This window comes from Silene latifolia, chromosome X (genome assembly GCF_048544455.1).
Source record: "Silene latifolia isolate original U9 population chromosome X, ASM4854445v1, whole genome shotgun sequence".
Lineage (NCBI taxonomy): Eukaryota > Viridiplantae > Streptophyta > Magnoliopsida > Caryophyllales > Caryophyllaceae > Silene > Silene latifolia.
Window position 1 is genome coordinate 114,851,124 of NC_133537.1, and position 18,574 is coordinate 114,869,697.

At 42.9% G+C, this 18,574-nt stretch overlaps 1 protein-coding gene across 1 annotated transcript; it reads right to left on the minus strand.

Moving 5' to 3' along the window:
• Positions 1 to 701: 701 nt before the first annotated feature.
• On the minus strand, positions 702 to 1,367 carry LOC141618143 (uncharacterized). Its single transcript, XM_074435251.1, has 2 exons — positions 1,156 to 1,367; positions 702 to 1,065 (listed from the first exon to the last, which is right to left on the minus strand). The coding sequence occupies exons 1-2, from the start codon at positions 1,365 to 1,367 to the stop codon at positions 702 to 704; spliced, it is 576 nt and encodes a 191-aa protein (XP_074291352.1).
• Positions 1,368 to 18,574: the final 17,207 nt, after the last annotated feature.

The following is an 18,574-nucleotide window of genomic DNA, read 5'->3' on the forward strand; positions in this document are numbered from 1 at the left end:
AACACATTGACTAACTGTTTAGTCATATTAGGCATCAATGTGATCATATTTCTATAACCACATCTCTCAAACACATCCTATAGGTGTGACCTTTAGGGACCAGTTGATCACCGCCATCTGTATGATAATAACGTCAAAATTTCTAGCAAGCCAACCGTTATTAGGTAATCGTTAATCAACTGATTAAAATACGAAGTATACCCTTGTGAACCTGTTAGAGATTTACAAATGTTATCACACTAATTTGTGGAGGACACAAGCTCCAACATGATGAACTCGTGTGGTACTCTGTACCGGCAAATGATATCATTCTGAATGAACTATGTTGCTTGCTTCGCTTTTAGCACTTTATAAGACTTAGCCTCTACCCACTTCGTGAAGTAGTCAATTGCAACTAGGATAAAACAGTGCCCTACAGTTCCTGATAGGTTTACTTTTCCAATGATGTCGATTCCCCTTGTTGAAAATGGCCATGGTGACGTCATGGTGTATAACATAGAAGGTGCCACATGCTTCACATTTGCGAATATCTGACAATTATGACAGTGTCGGACATATTTTCAACAATCTGTTTCCATCGTTGTCCAATAATAACCAAGCCTTATGATTTTACGGACTAACATACGGGCATTCATGTGTGTCCCACATTCTCCGTCATGGACTTCCTCCATAACCTTTTCAGTTGTCGGTTTATCAATGCATCACAATAGAACACCTTGAGCCGTCTTCTTGTACAATTGCCCATCATCGGTCCTGATGAATTGATCGGATAACATTCGCAGAGCGCGCTTCCCACGCGTGTCAAGGTCGGGAGGATACTCTCCTGTTTCCTTGTATTTCAAAATGGATGTGTACCAAGGTTCGGTTTCACCTTCCTCAGCGTCATCGATTGCATTAACATAGGCAGGCAATGATCTTCGTTCGACACATATTGGCATACTATCTATGTGGTCGGGAATGTTGATCAAGGCAGCTAGCTTGGACAACGCATCTGCAAACTGATTTTCCTCTCTCGGGAGGTGAACATATTGAATATCCTCGAAGTACTTTTCCAATTCTTCGATTCTGGTTTGATATAGGGCCAAACTTTGGCTCTTAATTTTCTATGACCCACCCACTTGATTGATCACAAGAGACGAGTCTCCATGTACTAACAATTTCTTCACACCTAAGTCTAGAGCACTGCGTAAACCAAGCAAACATGCTTCATATTCAGTGGCATTTTTCGTGACATTGAAATCTAGCTTGATGGACACGGGCACGTGTTCACCTATTGTCGAGATAAGAAGAATTCCCACTCCATATCCCATGTAGTTCGATGCTCCATCGAAATACAAATCCCATGCGTCATTCTGGACGTGTACCATGTCTTCGTCGGGAAATGACCAAGTGTCGATGACTTCTGTTACTTCGATTGGATTGTCGGCGAGGAAATCGGGAACCGCCCTTCCCTTGATTACTTTCAAAGGTACATATTTGAGATCGAACTCTGATAACATGACGGTCAATCTCGACATTCTTCCATTTAGCACTGGTTTTTCAAACAAGTACTTGATCGGATCCTTCTTGGAGTAGACACTCACACTGTAGCTAAGCATGTAATGTCTTGATTTCTTCGTTGCCTAGACTAGGGCAAAACACATCTTTTCAAGAGGTTTATACTTTACTTCATAGTCTAAGAACTTTTTACTGATGTAGTAAATAGCTCTTTCTTCTTTGTCAACTGTTTGGGCTAACATAGCCCCCATCACTGTATCCGTAACAGTTAGATACAATGATAACGGCAGCTCTTTGGTGGGCTTAAAACCGTGGAGAAGATAACACTTCCTTTATTTTATCGAATGCGGCCTGACATTGGTCATCCCACATAACGTGCTCTCCGAGCTTCGGTTTCTTAAAGATCTGTTCACAAATCATCGTCAACTTCGCGACGAAACGGCTTATGTATTGAAATCTTCCCAGGAAACCTCGAATTTCTTTCTTGGTTTCGGGATGGGGCATTTTCAAATGGCTTTGATCTTTGATGGGTCGACTTCGATACCACGATGGCTAACGATGTGGCCCAAAAGGTTGCCAGAGGTGACCTCGAAAGCACACTTCTGCGGATTCAGTCTCATGTTGTACTTTCGCAATCTTTCAAAGAATTTTCGTAGCGCCCCAAGATGGCCACTACGTTCTATTGACTTGAGTATCATGTCATCGACATAAACTTCAACTTATTTGTGCATCATATCATGTAGCAACGTCGTTGCTATTCTGTGGTACGTCGCCCCGGCATTTACCAAACCGAAAGGCATTACCGTGTAACAATAGGTTCCCCATTGTGACGTAAATGTTGTCTTATGCATATCTTCCTCACCATTTTTATCGATTGTAACTCGCATATCTATCCATGAAGAACAGTAATGCATAATTTACGGTATTGTCAACCAAGATATCGATGTGAGGTAACGGAAAGTTGTCCTTCGGACTAGCTTTGTTCAGATCCCGAAAGTCCACGCACACGCGAACTTTACCATCCTTTCTCGGCACTGGCACTACATTGGCGACCCAAACCGAATAATATGACACCTTGATGAACCCGGCTTTGAATCGTTTATCAATTTCTTCTTGACCTTTAAAGACCACTCTGAACGCATTCTGCGTAGCTTCTGCTTTACCGGTTTAAACCGTAGGGTTGATCGGGATTTTATGCTCTGCAATTTCCCTATCAATTCCCGGCATGTCTCTGTAAGACCATGGAAACACATCTTTGAACTCTCCGGAAGATCGACAAACCTCTGTTTCTCTGCGGGATCTAAGGTAGTTCCTATCTTAAGTTCCCGTGGTTCTTCTATGGTTCCAACATTAATGGTTTCGGTATCTTCGATTCCGAGCTCTGGTCGTATTCCTCCAACCCTTTAACCAATTGCGGAGGTGGTTCCACCTCCTCCTCTTCTTCAAACTGTTCGCTTTCGGCCTCATTCTCAATGTCACTACTAAAATAATTATTTTCAAAAATTGAATTGCAATGTAAATAAAATAAGTCGTAAGCAAACTGGTTCATATTATTATTGATTTGAAATTATGCAAAATGCGCTAACATTTGGGCCAACTGATCAGAGGTCAGTGGTGGAACGACAGAGGTATCCAAGACAGGCCCCAGAATACCAGAACTAGGAGAGGGTATAACGAAAGAAAAGACTGGGGAGGGGGTGGCTTCAACACCTGACTCCTTAGACTTAATCCTTGGACTCTCATCAGACTCAGACTCGGAATCATCATCTAGCATAAACATTTCTCCTTCTCCAGTTATCAACTTGAAGAGCAACCCTCTATTGTCGGTCCATTTGACAGTTTTCCTCCACCCCGCGGTAGTCCTCTGAGGATCTACATCGGTAATGAGGGTAGATGGATCGAATCGTTCATTTCTCGACTTCAGGATTTCATCCTGAATGTGTGGGGTAGTCGTACCTTTAGCCATGTACACATCATCTTCATTATCATTCCAAATGCCATTAATCTCTGTGGCACTCCGGAGGATATGTTGGGTACAGTCAATAGCAAAGTCCCCGACTCGAATCTCCTTACTTAAACTTGGAAGGTACTTCGAACAATCGATGAATTCCTTCCCCACAAAGAACCCATTAAGACGGCAGACTGGCTGAATCAAGTAGGTTAAATCGATATTTTCTTCGACAAATATCCCATTTGCGTGATCATCAAATGGGTTGGTTATATTGTTAGGCTTAATAGTTGGAATCGGGAGCGTTCCATTCTCGATCATATCTTGAATTTCATGTTTGAGACGGTAACAATTTTCCGTATCATGACCTTTGCCTCGGTGGAAGGCACAATAAGCTTCAGAGTTATGGGACCTTTTCCGTTGTTCCAACGGTGGTTCTTCAGTAGGACCAATAGGACTCAGTTTCCCTTAGGCCGTAAGTCCTTCAAGGGCATATGCGTAAGTACACCCTATATCAGTGAATGCTCTTGGCCCAGTGCGTTGCGGTTTCCTAGGAGTTCCTCCCGAGAAACTAATTGCTTGAATATGATTGGTAGAAGCCGGGGTCTTTGCCTTAGATGATGAGGCACCTTCGTATCCCTTAGGCTTTTATGTCTCATTTTTCCAGAAATCAGCCTCGATTCTTATCCCGACTCGAATAAGTTCCTTAAACGAGCCAAAGTTTTGATACTTGATTTCATTTCGATAGGTGGGTCGAACATTCTTCACGAACCTATCAACCATTTCGGTTTCATCTGGCTTCTTAGCCAACTTCACACTTTCAGCACGCCACCTTGCAAGGAAATCAGTAAATCCCTCATTTTCCTTTTGCGTCATAACCTCTAGTGTTCTCATGTTGGTCCGGATTTCAACATTATCGGCATAGTGCTTACAGAACTCCACTGTGATATCTTTGAATGTAGGGAAGTTCTTAAGCTCAAGATTATAGAACCACGCCTTCGGGTGTTCTTCTAAAGATTGGGCAAAGATTTGGGTAAGCATATCAGCAGGTACTCCTCTTAGTGCCAAGTATTCCTTGTAGGACTTAACATGATGAAATGGGTCTTCTGTGCCCTTAAACTTGGGAATGTCTGTGAGCACAAGATTGGTAGGTAACTTGTCCAAAACCGGAGCATAGGTCCTAGTATTTTCGAAGTGGATGTTCTCTCCTCCGGAGAGCTTCATCTGGTCTTCAACCAACTTAAGCCTTTTCCCGAATTCAGTAGGTGGAGGGGTCACTGGTTCTTCCACGACGAGCCTTTTCAACAATCTGTTTCCATCGTTGTCCAATAATAACCAAGCCTTATGATTTTACGGACTAACATACGGGCATTCATGTGTGTCCCACATTCTCCGTCATGGACTTCCTCCATAACCTTTTCAGTTGTCGGTTTATCAATGCATCACAATAGAACACCTTGAGCCGTCTTCTTGTACAATTGCCCATCATCGGTCCTGATGAATTGATCGGATAACATTCGCAGAGCGCGCTTCCCACGCGTGTCAAGGTCGGGAGGATACTCTCCTGTTTCCTTGTATTTCAAAATGGATGTGTACCAAGGTTCGGTTTCACCTTCCTCAGCGTCATCGATTGCATTAACATAGGCAGGCAATGATCTTCGTTCGACACATATTGGCATACTATCTATGTGGTCGGGAATGTTGATCAAGGCAGCTAGCTTGGACAACGCATCTGCAAACTGATTTTCCTCTCTCGGGAGGTGAACATATTGAATATCCTCGAAGTACTTTTCCAATTCTTCGATTCTGGTTTGATATAGGGCCAAACTTTGGCTCTTAATTTTCTATGACCCACCCACTTGATTGATCACAAGAGACGAGTCTCCATGTACTAACAATTTCTTCACACCTAAGTCTAGAGCCTTTGCGTAAACCAAGCAAACATGCTTCATATTCAAGTGGCATTTTTCGTGACATTGAAATCTAGCTTGATGGACACGGGCACGTGTTCACCTATTGTCGAGATAAGAAGAATTCCCACTCCATATCCCATGTAGTTCGATGCTCCATCGAAATACAAATCCCATGCGTCATTCTGGACGTGTACCATGTCTTCGTCGGGAAATGACCAAGTGTCGATGACTTCTGTTACTTCGATTGGATTGTCGGCGAGGAAATCGGGAACCGCCCTTCCCTTGATTACTTTCAAAGGTACATATTTGAGATCGAACTCTGATAACATGACGGTCAATCTCGACATTCTTCCATTTAGCACTGGTTTTTCAAACAAGTACTTGATCGGATCCTTCTTGGAGTAGACACTCACACTGTAGCTAAGCATGTAATGTCTTGATTTCTTCGTTGCCTAGACTAGGGCAAAACACATCTTTTCAAGAGGTTTATACTTTACTTCATAGTCTAAGAACTTTTTACTGATGTAGTAAATAGCTCTTTCTTCTTTGTCAACTGTTTGGGCTAACATAGCCCCCATCACTGTATCCGTAACAGTTAGATACAATGATAACGGCAGCCCGGCTACTGGTGGGCTTAAAACTGGTGGAGAAGATAACACTTCCTTTATTTTATCGAATGCGGCCTGACACTGGTCATCCCACATAACGTGCTCTCCGAGCTTCAGTTTCTTAAAGATCTGTTCACAAATCATCGTCAACTTCGCGACGAAACGGCTTATGTATTGAAATCTTCCCAGGAAACCTCGAATTTCTTTCTTGGTTTCGGGATGGGGCATTTTCAAATGGCTTTGATCTTTGATGGGTCGACTTCGATACCACGATGGCTAACGATGTGGCCCAAAAGGTTGCCAGAGGTGACCTCGAAAGCACACTTCTGCGGATTCAGTCTCATGTTGTACTTTCGCAATCTTTCAAAGAATTTTCGTAGCGCCCCAAGATGGCCACTACGTTCTATTGACTTGAGTATCATGTCATCGACATAAACTTCAACTTATTTGTGCATCATATCATGTAGCAACGTCGTTGCTATTCTGTGGTACGTCGCCCCGGCATTTACCAAACCGAAAGGCATTACTGTGTAACAATAGGTTCCCCATTGTGACATAAACGTTGTCTTATGCATATCTTCCTCAGCCATTTTTATCTGATTGTAACCTGCATATCTATCCATGAAGAACAGTAATGCATAATTTACGGTATTGTCAACCAAGATATCGATGTGAGGTAACGGAAAGTTGTCCTTCGGACTAGCTTTGTTCAGATCCCGAAAGTCCACGCACACGCGAACTTTACCATCCTTTCTCGGCACTGGCACTACATTGGCGACCCAAACCGAATAATATGACACCTTGATGAACCCGGCTTTGAACTGTTTATCAATTTCTTCTTTGACCTTTAAAGACCACTCTGAACGCATTCTGCGTAGCTTCTGCTTTACCGGTTTAAACCGTAGGGTTGATCGGGATTTTATGCTCTGCAATTTCCCTATCAATTCCCGGCATGTCTCTGTAAGACCATGGAAACACATCTTTGAACTCTCCCAGAAGATCGACAAACCCCTGTTTCTCTGCGGGATCTAAGGTAGTTCCTATCTTAAGTTCCCGTGGTTCTTCTATGGTTCCAACATTAATGGTTTCGGTATCTTCGATTACCGAGCTTCTCTGGTCGTATTCCTCCAACCCTTTAACCAATTGCGGAGGTGGTTCCACCTCCTCCTCTTCTTCAAACTGTTCGCTTTCGGCCTCATTCTCAATGTCACTACTAAAATAATTATTTTCAAAAATTGAATTGCAATGTAAATAAAATAAGTCGTAAGCAAACTGGTTCATATTATTATTGATTTGAAATTATGCAAAATGCGCTAACATTTGGGCCAACTGATCAGAGGTCAGTGGTGGAACGACAGAGGTATCCAAGACAGGCCCCAGAATACCAGAACTAGGAGAGGGTATAACGAAAGAAAAGACTGGGGAGGGGGTGGCTTCAACACCTGACTCCTTAGACTTAATCCTTGGACTCTCATCAGACTCAGACTCGGAATCATCATCTAGCATAAACATTTCTCCTTCTCCAGTTATCAACTTGAAGAGCAACCCTCTATTGTCGGTCCATTTGACAGTTTTCCTCCACCCCGCGGTAGTCCTCTGAGGATCTACATCGGTAATGAGGGTAGATGGATCGAATCGTTCATTTTCGACTTCGTGATTTCATCCCGAATGTGTGGGGTAGTCGTACCTTTAGCCATGTACACATCATCTTCATTATCATTCCAAATGCCATTAATCTCTGTGGCACTCCGGAGGATATGTTGGGTACAGTCAATAGCAAAGTCCCCGACTCGAATCTCCTTACTTAAACTTGGAAGGTACTTCGAACAATCGATGAATTCCTTCCCCACAAAGAACCCATTAAGACGGCAGACTGGCTGAATCAAGTAGGTTAAATCGATATTTTCTTCGACAAATATCCCATTTGCGTGATCATCAAATGGGTTGGTTATATTGTTAGGCTTAATAGTTGGAATCGGGAGCGTTCCATTCTCGATCATATCTTGAATTTCATGTTTGAGACGGTAACAATTTTCCGTATCATGACCTTTGCCTCGGTGGAAGGCACAATAAGCTTCAGAGTTATGGGACCTTTTCCGTTGTTCCAACGGTGGTTCTTCAGTAGGACCAATAGGACTCAGTTTCCCTTAGGCCGTAAGTCCTTCAAGGGCATATGCGTAAGTACACCCTATATCAGTGAATGCTCTTGGCCCAGTGCGTTGCGGTTTCCTAGGAGTTCCTCCCGAGAAACTAATTGCTTGAATATGATTGGTAGAAGCCGGGGTCTTTGCCTTAGATGATGAGGCACCTTCGTATCCCTTAGGCTTTTCTGTCTCATTTTTCCAGAAATCAGCCTCGATTCTTATCCCGACTCGAATAAGTTCCTTAAACGAGCCAAAGTTTTGATACTTGATTTCATTTCGATAGGTGGGTCGAACATTCTTCACGAACCTATCAACCATTTCGGTTTCATCTGGCTTCTTAGCCAACTTCACACTTTCAGCACGCCACCTTGCAAGGAAATCAGTAAATCCCTCATTTTCCTTTTGCGTCATAACCTCTAGTGTTCTCATGTTGGTCCGGATTTCAACATTATCGGCATAGTGCTTACAGAACTCCACTGTGATATCTTTGAATGTAGGGAAGTTCTTAAGCTCAAGATTATAGAACCACGCCTTCGGGTGTTCTTCTAAAGATTGGGCAAAGATTTGGGTAAGCATATCGCAGTACTCCCCTTAGTGCCAAGTATTCCTTGTAGGACTTAACATGATGAAATGGGTCTTCTGTGCCCTTAAACTTGGGAATGTCTGTGAGCACAAGATTGGTAGGTAACTTGTCCAAAACCGGAGCATAGGTCCTAGTATTTTCGAAGTGGATGTTCTCTCCTCCGGAGAGCTTCATCAGTCTTCAACCAACTTAAGCCTTTTCCCGAATTCAGTAGGTGGAGGGGTCACTGGTTCTTCCACGACGAGCCTTTTCAACAATCTGTTTCCATCGTTGTCCAATAATAACCAAGCCTTATGATTTTACGGACTAACATACGGGCATTCATGTGTGTCCCACATTCTCCGTCATGGACTTCCTCCATAACCTTTTCAGTTGTCGGTTTATCAATGCATCACAATAGAACACCTTGAGCCGTCTTCTTGTACAATTGCCCATCATCGGTCCTGATGAATTGATCGGATAACATTCGCAGAGCGCGCTTCCCACGCGTGTCAAGGTCGGGAGGATACTCTCCTGTTTCCTTGTATTTCAAAATGGATGTGTACCAAGGTTCGGTTTCACCTTCCTCAGCGTCATCGATTGCATTAACATAGGCAGGCAATGATCTTCGTTCGACACATATTGGCATACTATCTATGTGGTCGGGAATGTTGATCAAGGCAAACTAGCTTGGACAACGATCCGCAAACCGATTTTCCTCTCTCGGGAGGTGAACATATTGAATATCCTCAAAGTACTTTTCCAATTCTTCGATTCTGGTTTGATATAGGGCCAAACTTTGGCTCTTAATTTTCTATGACCCACCCACTTGATTGATCACAAGAGACGAGTCTCCATGTACTAACAATTTCTTCACACCTAAGTCTAGAGCACTGCGTAAACCAAGCAAACATGCTTCATATTCAGTGGCATTTTTCGTGACATTGAAATCTAGCTTGATGGACACGGGCACGTGTTCACCTATTGTCGAGATAAGAAGAATTCCCACTCCATATCCCATGTAGTTCGATGCTCCATCGAAATACAAATCCCATGCGTCATTTCGGGACGTGTACCATGTCTTCGTCGGGGAAATGACCAAGTGTCGATGACTTGTTACATTTCGATTGGATTGTCGGCGAGGAAATCGGGAACCGCCCTTCCCTTGATTACTTTCAAAGGTACATATTTGAGATCGAACTCTGATAACATGACGGTCAATCTCGACATTCTTCCATTTAGCACTGGTTTTTCAAACAAGTACTTGATCGGATCCTTCTTGGAGTAGACACTCACACTGTAGCTAAGCATGTAATGTCTTGATTTCTTCGTTGCCTAGACTAGGGCAAAACACATCTTTTCAAGAGGTTTATACTTTACTTCATAGTCTAAGAACTTTTTACTGATGTAGTAAATAGCTCTTTCTTCTTTGTCAATTGTTTGGGCTAACATAGCCCCCATCACCGTATCCGTAATCAGTTAGATACAATGATAACGGCAGCCCGCCTCGGTGGGCTTAAAACTGGTGGAGAAGATAACACTTCCTTTATTTTATCGAATGCGGCCTGACACTGGTCATCCCACATAACGTGCTCTCCGAGCTTCAGTTTCTTAAAGATCTGTTCACAAATCATCGTCAACTTCGCGACGAAACGGCTTATGTATTGAAATCTTCCCAGGAAACCTCGAATTTCTTTCTTGGTTTCGGGATGGGGCATTTTCAAATGGCTTTGATCTTTGATGGGTCGACTTCGATACCACGATGGCTAACGATGTGGCCCAAAAGGTTGCCAGAGGTGACCTCGAAAGCACACTTCTGCGGATTCAGTCTCATGTTGTACTTTCGCAATCTTTCAAAGAATTTTCGTAGCGCCCCAAGATGGCCACTACGTTCTATTGACTTGAGTATCATGTCATCGACATAAACTTCAACTTATTTGTGCATCATATCATGTAGCAACGTCGTTGCTATTCTGTGGTACGTCGCCCCGGCATTTACCAAACCGAAAGGCATTACTGTGTAACAATAGGTTCCCCATTGTGACGTAAATGTTGTCTTATGCATATCTTCCTCACCATTTTTATCTCGATTGTAACACTGCATATCTATCCATGAAGAATGTAATGCATAATTTACGGTATTGTCAACCAAGATATCGATGTGAGGTAACGGAAAGTTGTCCTTCGGACTAGCTTTGTTCAGATCCCGAAAGTCCACGCACACGCGAACTTTACCATCCTTTCTCGGCACTGGCACTACATTGGCGACCCAAACCGAATAATATGACACCTTGATGAACCCGGCTTTGAACTGTTTATCAATTTCTTCTTTGACCTTTAAAGACCACTCTGAACGCATTCTGCGTAGCTTCTGCTTTACCGGTTTAAACCGTAGGGTTGATCGGGATTTTATGCTCTGCAATTTCCCTATCAATTCCCGGCATGTCTCTGTAAGACCATGGAAACACATCTTTGAACTCTCCCAGAAGATCGACAAACCCCTGTTTCTCTGCGGGATCTAAGGTAGTTCCTATCTTAAGTTCCCGTGGTTCTTCTATGGTTCCAACATTAATGGTTTCGGTATCTTCGATTACCGAGCTTCTCTGGTCGTATTCCTTCAACCCTTTAACCAATTGCGGAGGTGGTTCCACCTCCTCCTCTTCTTCAAACTGTTCGCTTTCGGCCTCATTCTCAATGTCACTACTAAAATAATTATTTTCAAAAATTGAATTGCAATGTAAATAAAATAAGTCGTAAGCAAACTGGTTCATATTATTATTGATTTGAAATTATGCAAAATGCGCTAACATTTGGGCCAACTGATCAGAGGTCAGTGGTGGAACGACAGAGGTATCCAAGACAGGCCCCAGAATACCAGAACTAGGAGAGGGTATAACGAAAGAAAAGACTGGGGAGGGGGTGGCTTCAACACCTGACTCCTTAGACTTAATCCTTGGACTCTCATCAGACTCAGACTCGGAATCATCATCTAGCATAAACATTTCTCCTTCTCCAGTTATCAACTTGAAGAGCAACCCTCTATTGTCGGTCCATTTGACAGTTTTCCTCCACCCCGCGGTAGTCCTCTGAGGATCTACATCGGTAATGAGGGTAGATGGATCGAATCGTTCATTTCTCGACTTCAGGATTTCATCCTGAATGTGTGGGGTAGTCGTACCTTTAGCCATGTACACATCATCTTCATTATCATTCCAAATGCCATTAATCTCTGTGGCACTCCGGAGGATATGTTAGGTACAGTCAATAGCAAAGTCCCCGACTCGAATCTCCTTACTTAAACTTGGAAGGTACTTCGAACAATCGATGAATTCCTTCCCCACAAAGAACCCATTAAGACGGCAGACTGGCTGAATCAAGTAGGTTAAATCGATATTTTCTTCGACAAATATCCCATTTGCGTGATCATCAAATGGGTTGGTTATATTGTTAGGCTTAATAGTTGGAATCGGGAGCGTTCCATTCTCGATCATATCTTGAATTTCATGTTTGAGACGGTAACAATTTTCCGTATCATGACCTTTGCCTCGGTGGAAGGCACAATAAGCTTCAGAGTTATGGGACCTTTTCCGTTGTTCCAACGGTGGTTCTTCAGTAGGACCAATAGGACTCAGTTTCCCTTAGGCCGTAAGTCCTTCAAGGGCATATGCGTAAGTACACCCTATATCAGTGAATGCTCTTGGCCCAGTGCGTTGCGGTTTCCTAGGAGTTCCTCCCGAGAAACTAATTGCTTGAATATGATTGGTAGAAGCCGGGGTCTTTGCCTTAGATGATGAGGCACCTTCGTATCCCTTAGGCTTTTCTGTCTCATTTTTCCGTAAATCAGCCTCGATTCTTATCCCGACTCGAATAAGTTCCTTAAACGAGCCAAAGTTTTGATACTTGATTTCATTTCGATAGGTGGGTCGAACATTCTTCACGAACCTATCAACCATTTCGGTTTCATCTGGCTTCTTAGCCAACTTCACACTTTCAGCACGCCACCTTGCAAGGAAATCAGTAAATCCCTCATTTTCCTTTTGCGTCATAACCTCTAGTGTTCTCATGTTGGTCCGGATTTCAACATTATCGGCATAGTGCTTTGAGTAACTCCACCGTGATATCTTTGAATGTAGGGAAGTTCTTAAGCTCAAGATTATAGAACCACGCCTTCGGGTGTTCTTCTAAAGATTGGGCAAAGATTTGGGTAAGCATATCAGCAGGTACTCCCCTTAGTGCCAAGTATTCCTTGTAGGACTTAACATGATGAAATGGGTCTTCTGTGCCCTTAAACTTGGGAATGTCTGTGAGCACAAGATTGGTAGGTAACTTGTCCAAAACCGGAGCATAGGTCCTAGTATTTTCGAAGTGGATGTTCTCTCCTCCGGAGAGCTTCATCTGGTCTTCAACCAACTTAAGCCTTTTCCGAATTCGGTAGGGTGGAGGGGTCACTGGTTCTTCCACGACGAGCCTTTTCAACAATCTGTTTCCATCGTTGTCCAATAATAACCAAGCCTTATGATTTTACGGACTAACATACGGGCATTCATGTGTGTCCCACATTCTCCGTCATGGACTTCCTCCATAACCTTTTCAGTTGTCGGTTTATCAATGCATCACAATAGAACACCTTGAGCCGTCTTCTTGTACAATTGCCCATCATCGGTCCTGATGAATTGATCGGATAACATTCGCAGAGCGCGCTTCCCACGCGTGTCAAGGTCGGGAGGATACTCTCCTGTTTCCTTGTATTTCAAAATGGATGTGTACCAAGGTTCGGTTTCACCTTCCTCAGCGTCATCGATTGCATTAACATAGGCAGGCAATGATCTTCGTTCGACACATATTGGCATACTATCTATGTGGTCGGGAATGTTGATCAAGGCGACTAGCTTGGACAACGATCGCAAACCGATTTTCCTCTCTCGGAGGTGAACATATTGAATATCCTCGAAGTACTTTTCCAATTCTTCGATTCTAGTTTGATATAGGGCCAAACTTTGGCTCTTAATTTTCTATGACCCACCCACTTGATTGATCACAAGAGACGAGTCTCCATGTACTAACAATTTCTTCACACCTAAGTCTAGAGCACTGCGTAAACCAAGCAAACATGCTTCATATTCAGTGGCATTTTTCGTGACATTGAAATCTAGCTTGATGGACACGGGCACGTGTTCACCTATTGTCGAGATAAGAAGAATTCCCACTCCATATCCCATGTAGTTCGATGCTCCATCGAAATACAAATCCCATGCGTCATTCTGGACGTGTACCATGTCTTCGTCGGGAAATGACCAAGTGTCGATGACTTCTGTTACTTCGATTGGATTGTCGGCGAGGAAATCGGGAACCGCCCTTCCCTTGATTACTTTCAAAGGTACATATTTGAGATCGAACTCTGATAACATGACGGTCAATCTCGACATTCTTCCATTTGCTTGGTTTTTCAAACAAGTACTTGATCGGATCCTTCTTGGAGTAGACACTCACACTGTAGCTAAGCATGTAATGTCTTGATTTCTTCGTTGCCTAGACTAGGGCAAAACACATCTTTTCAAGAGGTTTATACTTTACTTCATAGTCTAAGAACTTTTTACTGATGTAGTAAATAGCTCTTTCTTCTTTGTCAATTGTTTGGGCTAACATAGCCCCCATCACCGTATCCGTAATGAGTTAGATACAATGATAACGGCAGCCCGCTACTTTGGTGGGCTTAAAACTGGTGGAGAAGATAACACTTCCTTTATTTTATCGAATGCGGCCTGACACTGGTCATCCCACATAACGTGCTCTCCGAGCTTCAGTTTCTTAAAGATCTGTTCACAAATCATCGTCAACTTCGCGACGAAACGGCTTATGTATTGAAATCTTCCCAGGAAACCTCGAATTTCTTTCTTGGTTTCGGGATGGGGCATTTTCAAATGGCTTTGATCTTTGATGGGTCGACTTCGATACCACGATGGCTAACGATGTGGCCCAAAAGGTTGCCAGAGGTGACCTCGAAAGCACACTTCTGCGGATTCAGTCTCATGTTGTACTTTCGCAATCTTTCAAAGAATTTTCGTAGCGCCCCAAGATGGCCACTACGTTCTATTGACTTGAGTATCATGTCATCGACATAAACTTCAACTTATTTGTGCATCATATCATGTAGCAACGTCGCTGCTTATTCTATTACGTGGTACGTCGCCCGGCATTTACCAAACCGAAAGGCATTACTTTGTGTAACAATAGGTTCCCCATTGTGACATAAACGTTGTCTTATGCATATCTTCCTCAGCCATTTTTATCTGATTGTAACCTGCATATCTATCCATGAAGAACAGTAATGCATAATTTACGGTATTGTCAACCAAGATATCGATGTGAGGTAACGGAAAGTTGTCCTTCGGACTAGCTTTGTTCAGATCCCGAAAGTCCACGCACACGCGAACTTTACCATCCTTTCTCGGCACTGGCACTACATTGGCGACCCAAACCGAATAATATGACACCTTGATGAACCCGGCTTTGAACTGTTTATCAATTTCTTCTTTGACCTTTAAAGACCACTCTGAACGCATTCTGCGTAGCTTCGCACGGTTTAAACCGTAGGGTTGATCGGGATTTTATGCTCTGCAATTTCCCTATCAATTCCCGGCATGTCTCTGTAAGACCATGGAAACACATCTTTGAACTCTCCCAGAAGATCGACAAACCCCTGTTTCTCTGCGGGATCTAAGGTAGTTCCTATCTTAAGTTCCCGTGGTTCTTCTATGGTTCCAACATTAATGGTTTCGGTATCTTCGATTACCGAGCTTCTCTCGGGTCGTATTCCTCCAACCCTTTAACCAATTGTGGAGGTGGTTCCACCTCCTCCTCTTCTTCAAACTGTTCGCTTTCGGCCTCATTCTCAATGTCACTACTAAAATAATTATTTTCAAAAATTGAATTGCAATGTAAATAAAATAAGTCGTAAGCAAACTGGTTCATATTATTATTGATTTGAAATTATGCAAAATGCGCTAACATTTGGGCCAACCGATCGAGGTGGTGGTGGAACAAGAGGTATCCAAGACAGCCCCGAATACAGAACTAGGAGAGGGTATAACGAAAGAAAAGACGGGGAGGGGTGGCTTCAACACCGACTCCTTAGACTTAATCCTTGGACTCTCATCGAGACTCGGACTCGGAATCATCATCTAGCATAAACATTTCTCCTTCTCCGATTTATCAACTTGAAGAGCAACCCTCTATTGTCGGTCCATTTGACAGTTTTCCTCCACCCCGCGGTAGTCCTCTGAGGATCTACATCGGTAATGAGGGTAGATGGATCGAATCGTTCATTTCTCGACTTCGTGATTTCATCCCGAATGTGTGGGGTAGTCGTACCTTTAGCCATGTACACATCATCTTCATTATCATTCCAAATGCCATTAATCTCTGTGGCACTCCGGAGGATATGTTGGGTACGATCAATAGCAAAGTCCCCGACTCGAATCTCCTTACTTAAACTTGGAAGGTACTTCGAACAATCGATGAATTCCTTCCCCACAAAGAACCCATTAAGACGGCAGACTGGCTGAATCAAGTAGGTTAAATCGATATTTTCTTCGACAAATATCCCATTTGCGTGATCATCAAATGGGTTGGTTATATTGTTAGGCTTAATAGTTGGAATCGGGAGCGTTCCATTCTCGATCATATCTTGAATTTCATGTTTGAGACGGTAACAATTTTCCGTATCATGACCTTTGCCTCGGTGGAAGGCACAATAAGCTTCAGAGTTATGGGACCTTTTCCGTTGTTCCAACGGTGGTTCTTGAGAGGGACCAATAGGACTCAGTTTCCCTTAGGCCGTAAGTCCTTCAAGGGCATATGCGTAAGTACACCCTATATCAGTGAATGCTCTTGGCCCAGTGCGTTGCGGTTTCCTAGGAGTTCCTCCCGAGAAACTAATTGCTTGAATATGATTGGTAGAAGCCGGGGTCTTTGCCTTAGATGATGAGGCACCTTCGTATCCCTTAGGCTTTTCTGTCTCATTTTTCCAAATCGGCCTCGATTCTTATCCCGACTCGAATAAGTTCCTTAAACGAGCCAAAGTTTTGATACTTGATTTCATTTCGATAGGTGGGTCGAACATTCTTCACGAACCTATCAACCATTTCGGTTTCATCTGGCTTCTTAGCCAACTTCACACTTTCAGCACGCCACCTTGCAAGGAAATCAGTAAATCCCTCATTTTCCTTTTGCGTCATAACCTCTAGTGTTCTCATGTTGGTCCGGATTTCAACATTATCGGCATAGTGCTTACAGAACTCCACTGTGATATCTTTGAATGTAGGGAAGTTCTTAAGCTCAAGATTATAGAACCACGCCTTCGGGTGTTCTTCTAAAGATTGGGCAAAGATTTGGGTAAGCATATCAGCAGGTACTCCCCTTAGTGCCAAGTATTCCTTGTAGGACTTAACATGATGAAATGGGTCTTCTGTGCCCTTAAACTTGGGAATGTCTGTGAGCACAAGATTGGTAGGTAACTTGTCCAAAACCGGAGCATAGGTCCTAGTATTTTCGAAGTGGATGTTCTCTCCTCCGGAGAGCTTCATCTGGTCTTCAACCAACTTAAGCCTTTTCCCGAATTCAGTAGGTGGAGGGGTCACTGGTTCTTCCACGACGAGCTTGGTCTCAATAACAATCAAAGGAGCCATCACTTGTTCCAAAGTATCATTCATCTTAGTCACTAGAGCTTCCATTGCTTTCTCTCTGGTCATAGGTGGCCTTTCTATAAGAAAAACCCCAAACTAATCAATACGTGAACAAAAACCACCTGCACAGTTAAAGACTCGACTCACGGATTTGACCATTGTCTCAGACATGACTCAATGACAGGCTTAGACCCAGGAAATGAACTAAGTGGCTCATTTGCGAAGGGTCTCACGTGTGGAGGGGGTCTTAGACCTAACAAGGGCTACTAATTGACTCAAACCGACTTCACAAACTTAGACTTGACATCGACTCGGTGTGACTGACCCGTGGTTGAACCAAACATGGTCCATGGACTCGTGAAAAACGCCTAGTGTGGCCTAATGGACGTTTTTTTTGTACTCTGACTCGGACCACTTGGTCGACAGGCATGATTCGGACCCAATAGTGAGCTTGGGTGACCCAACTGGGTCGTGTTCTAGACAATACATGGTTCACTTGAACCTTAGACTAGACTAGACATGACTAAACACAAACAAACGTAAGCCTAACAAGGCTAAACTTGACCCGACTGACTCAAACTCTATTCTAGGTTTGGGTTAAGTTCGGAACATGGTTCATTTGAATTTTAAAAATAGAAGAGGATTAAATGAAAATGAGCTTTTAAATGGGCAGCATGCCGGCTATAAAAGGCTTATTTTGGTCAAAATTCTAATCTTAATTGGGCAGCATTCCAACTTAAAACATTCTTTTTTCAAAAGAGGTAAGTTCAAAAGTTCGGGTTTGAAAAATGGACCAAGGATTTTCGAAAAAATTGGGTTTGAACACGACTCAAATTTCGAAAAACAAAGTGGGGTTTTTTTTATAAAAAAAACGTGGTTTTCAAAAAAAAGAAAAAAGACTTGACACGGGATTCACGTAGCAAGTAGTCATTCGCATACAAGCATGCTGGACCATATAGATATATGATTGAGTTTTGATAATGACAAGTTTGTGCTTCGTGTTATATATACTCTTGCTCGTAATCGTTTGTTTAGTCTTTAATAGATTGACTTCAGTTTACAAGTTTAGCTAGTAATGTTATAGCAACTTTGGCTATAACATTGATGATTTGTGAAGCATTGTTCAAGTAATGTTATAGCAGCTTGAGCTATAACATTGAAGATTCTTAAAGCGTCATAGTAACTGTAACAAGTTTCAAGTATGATGATCATTCAAGC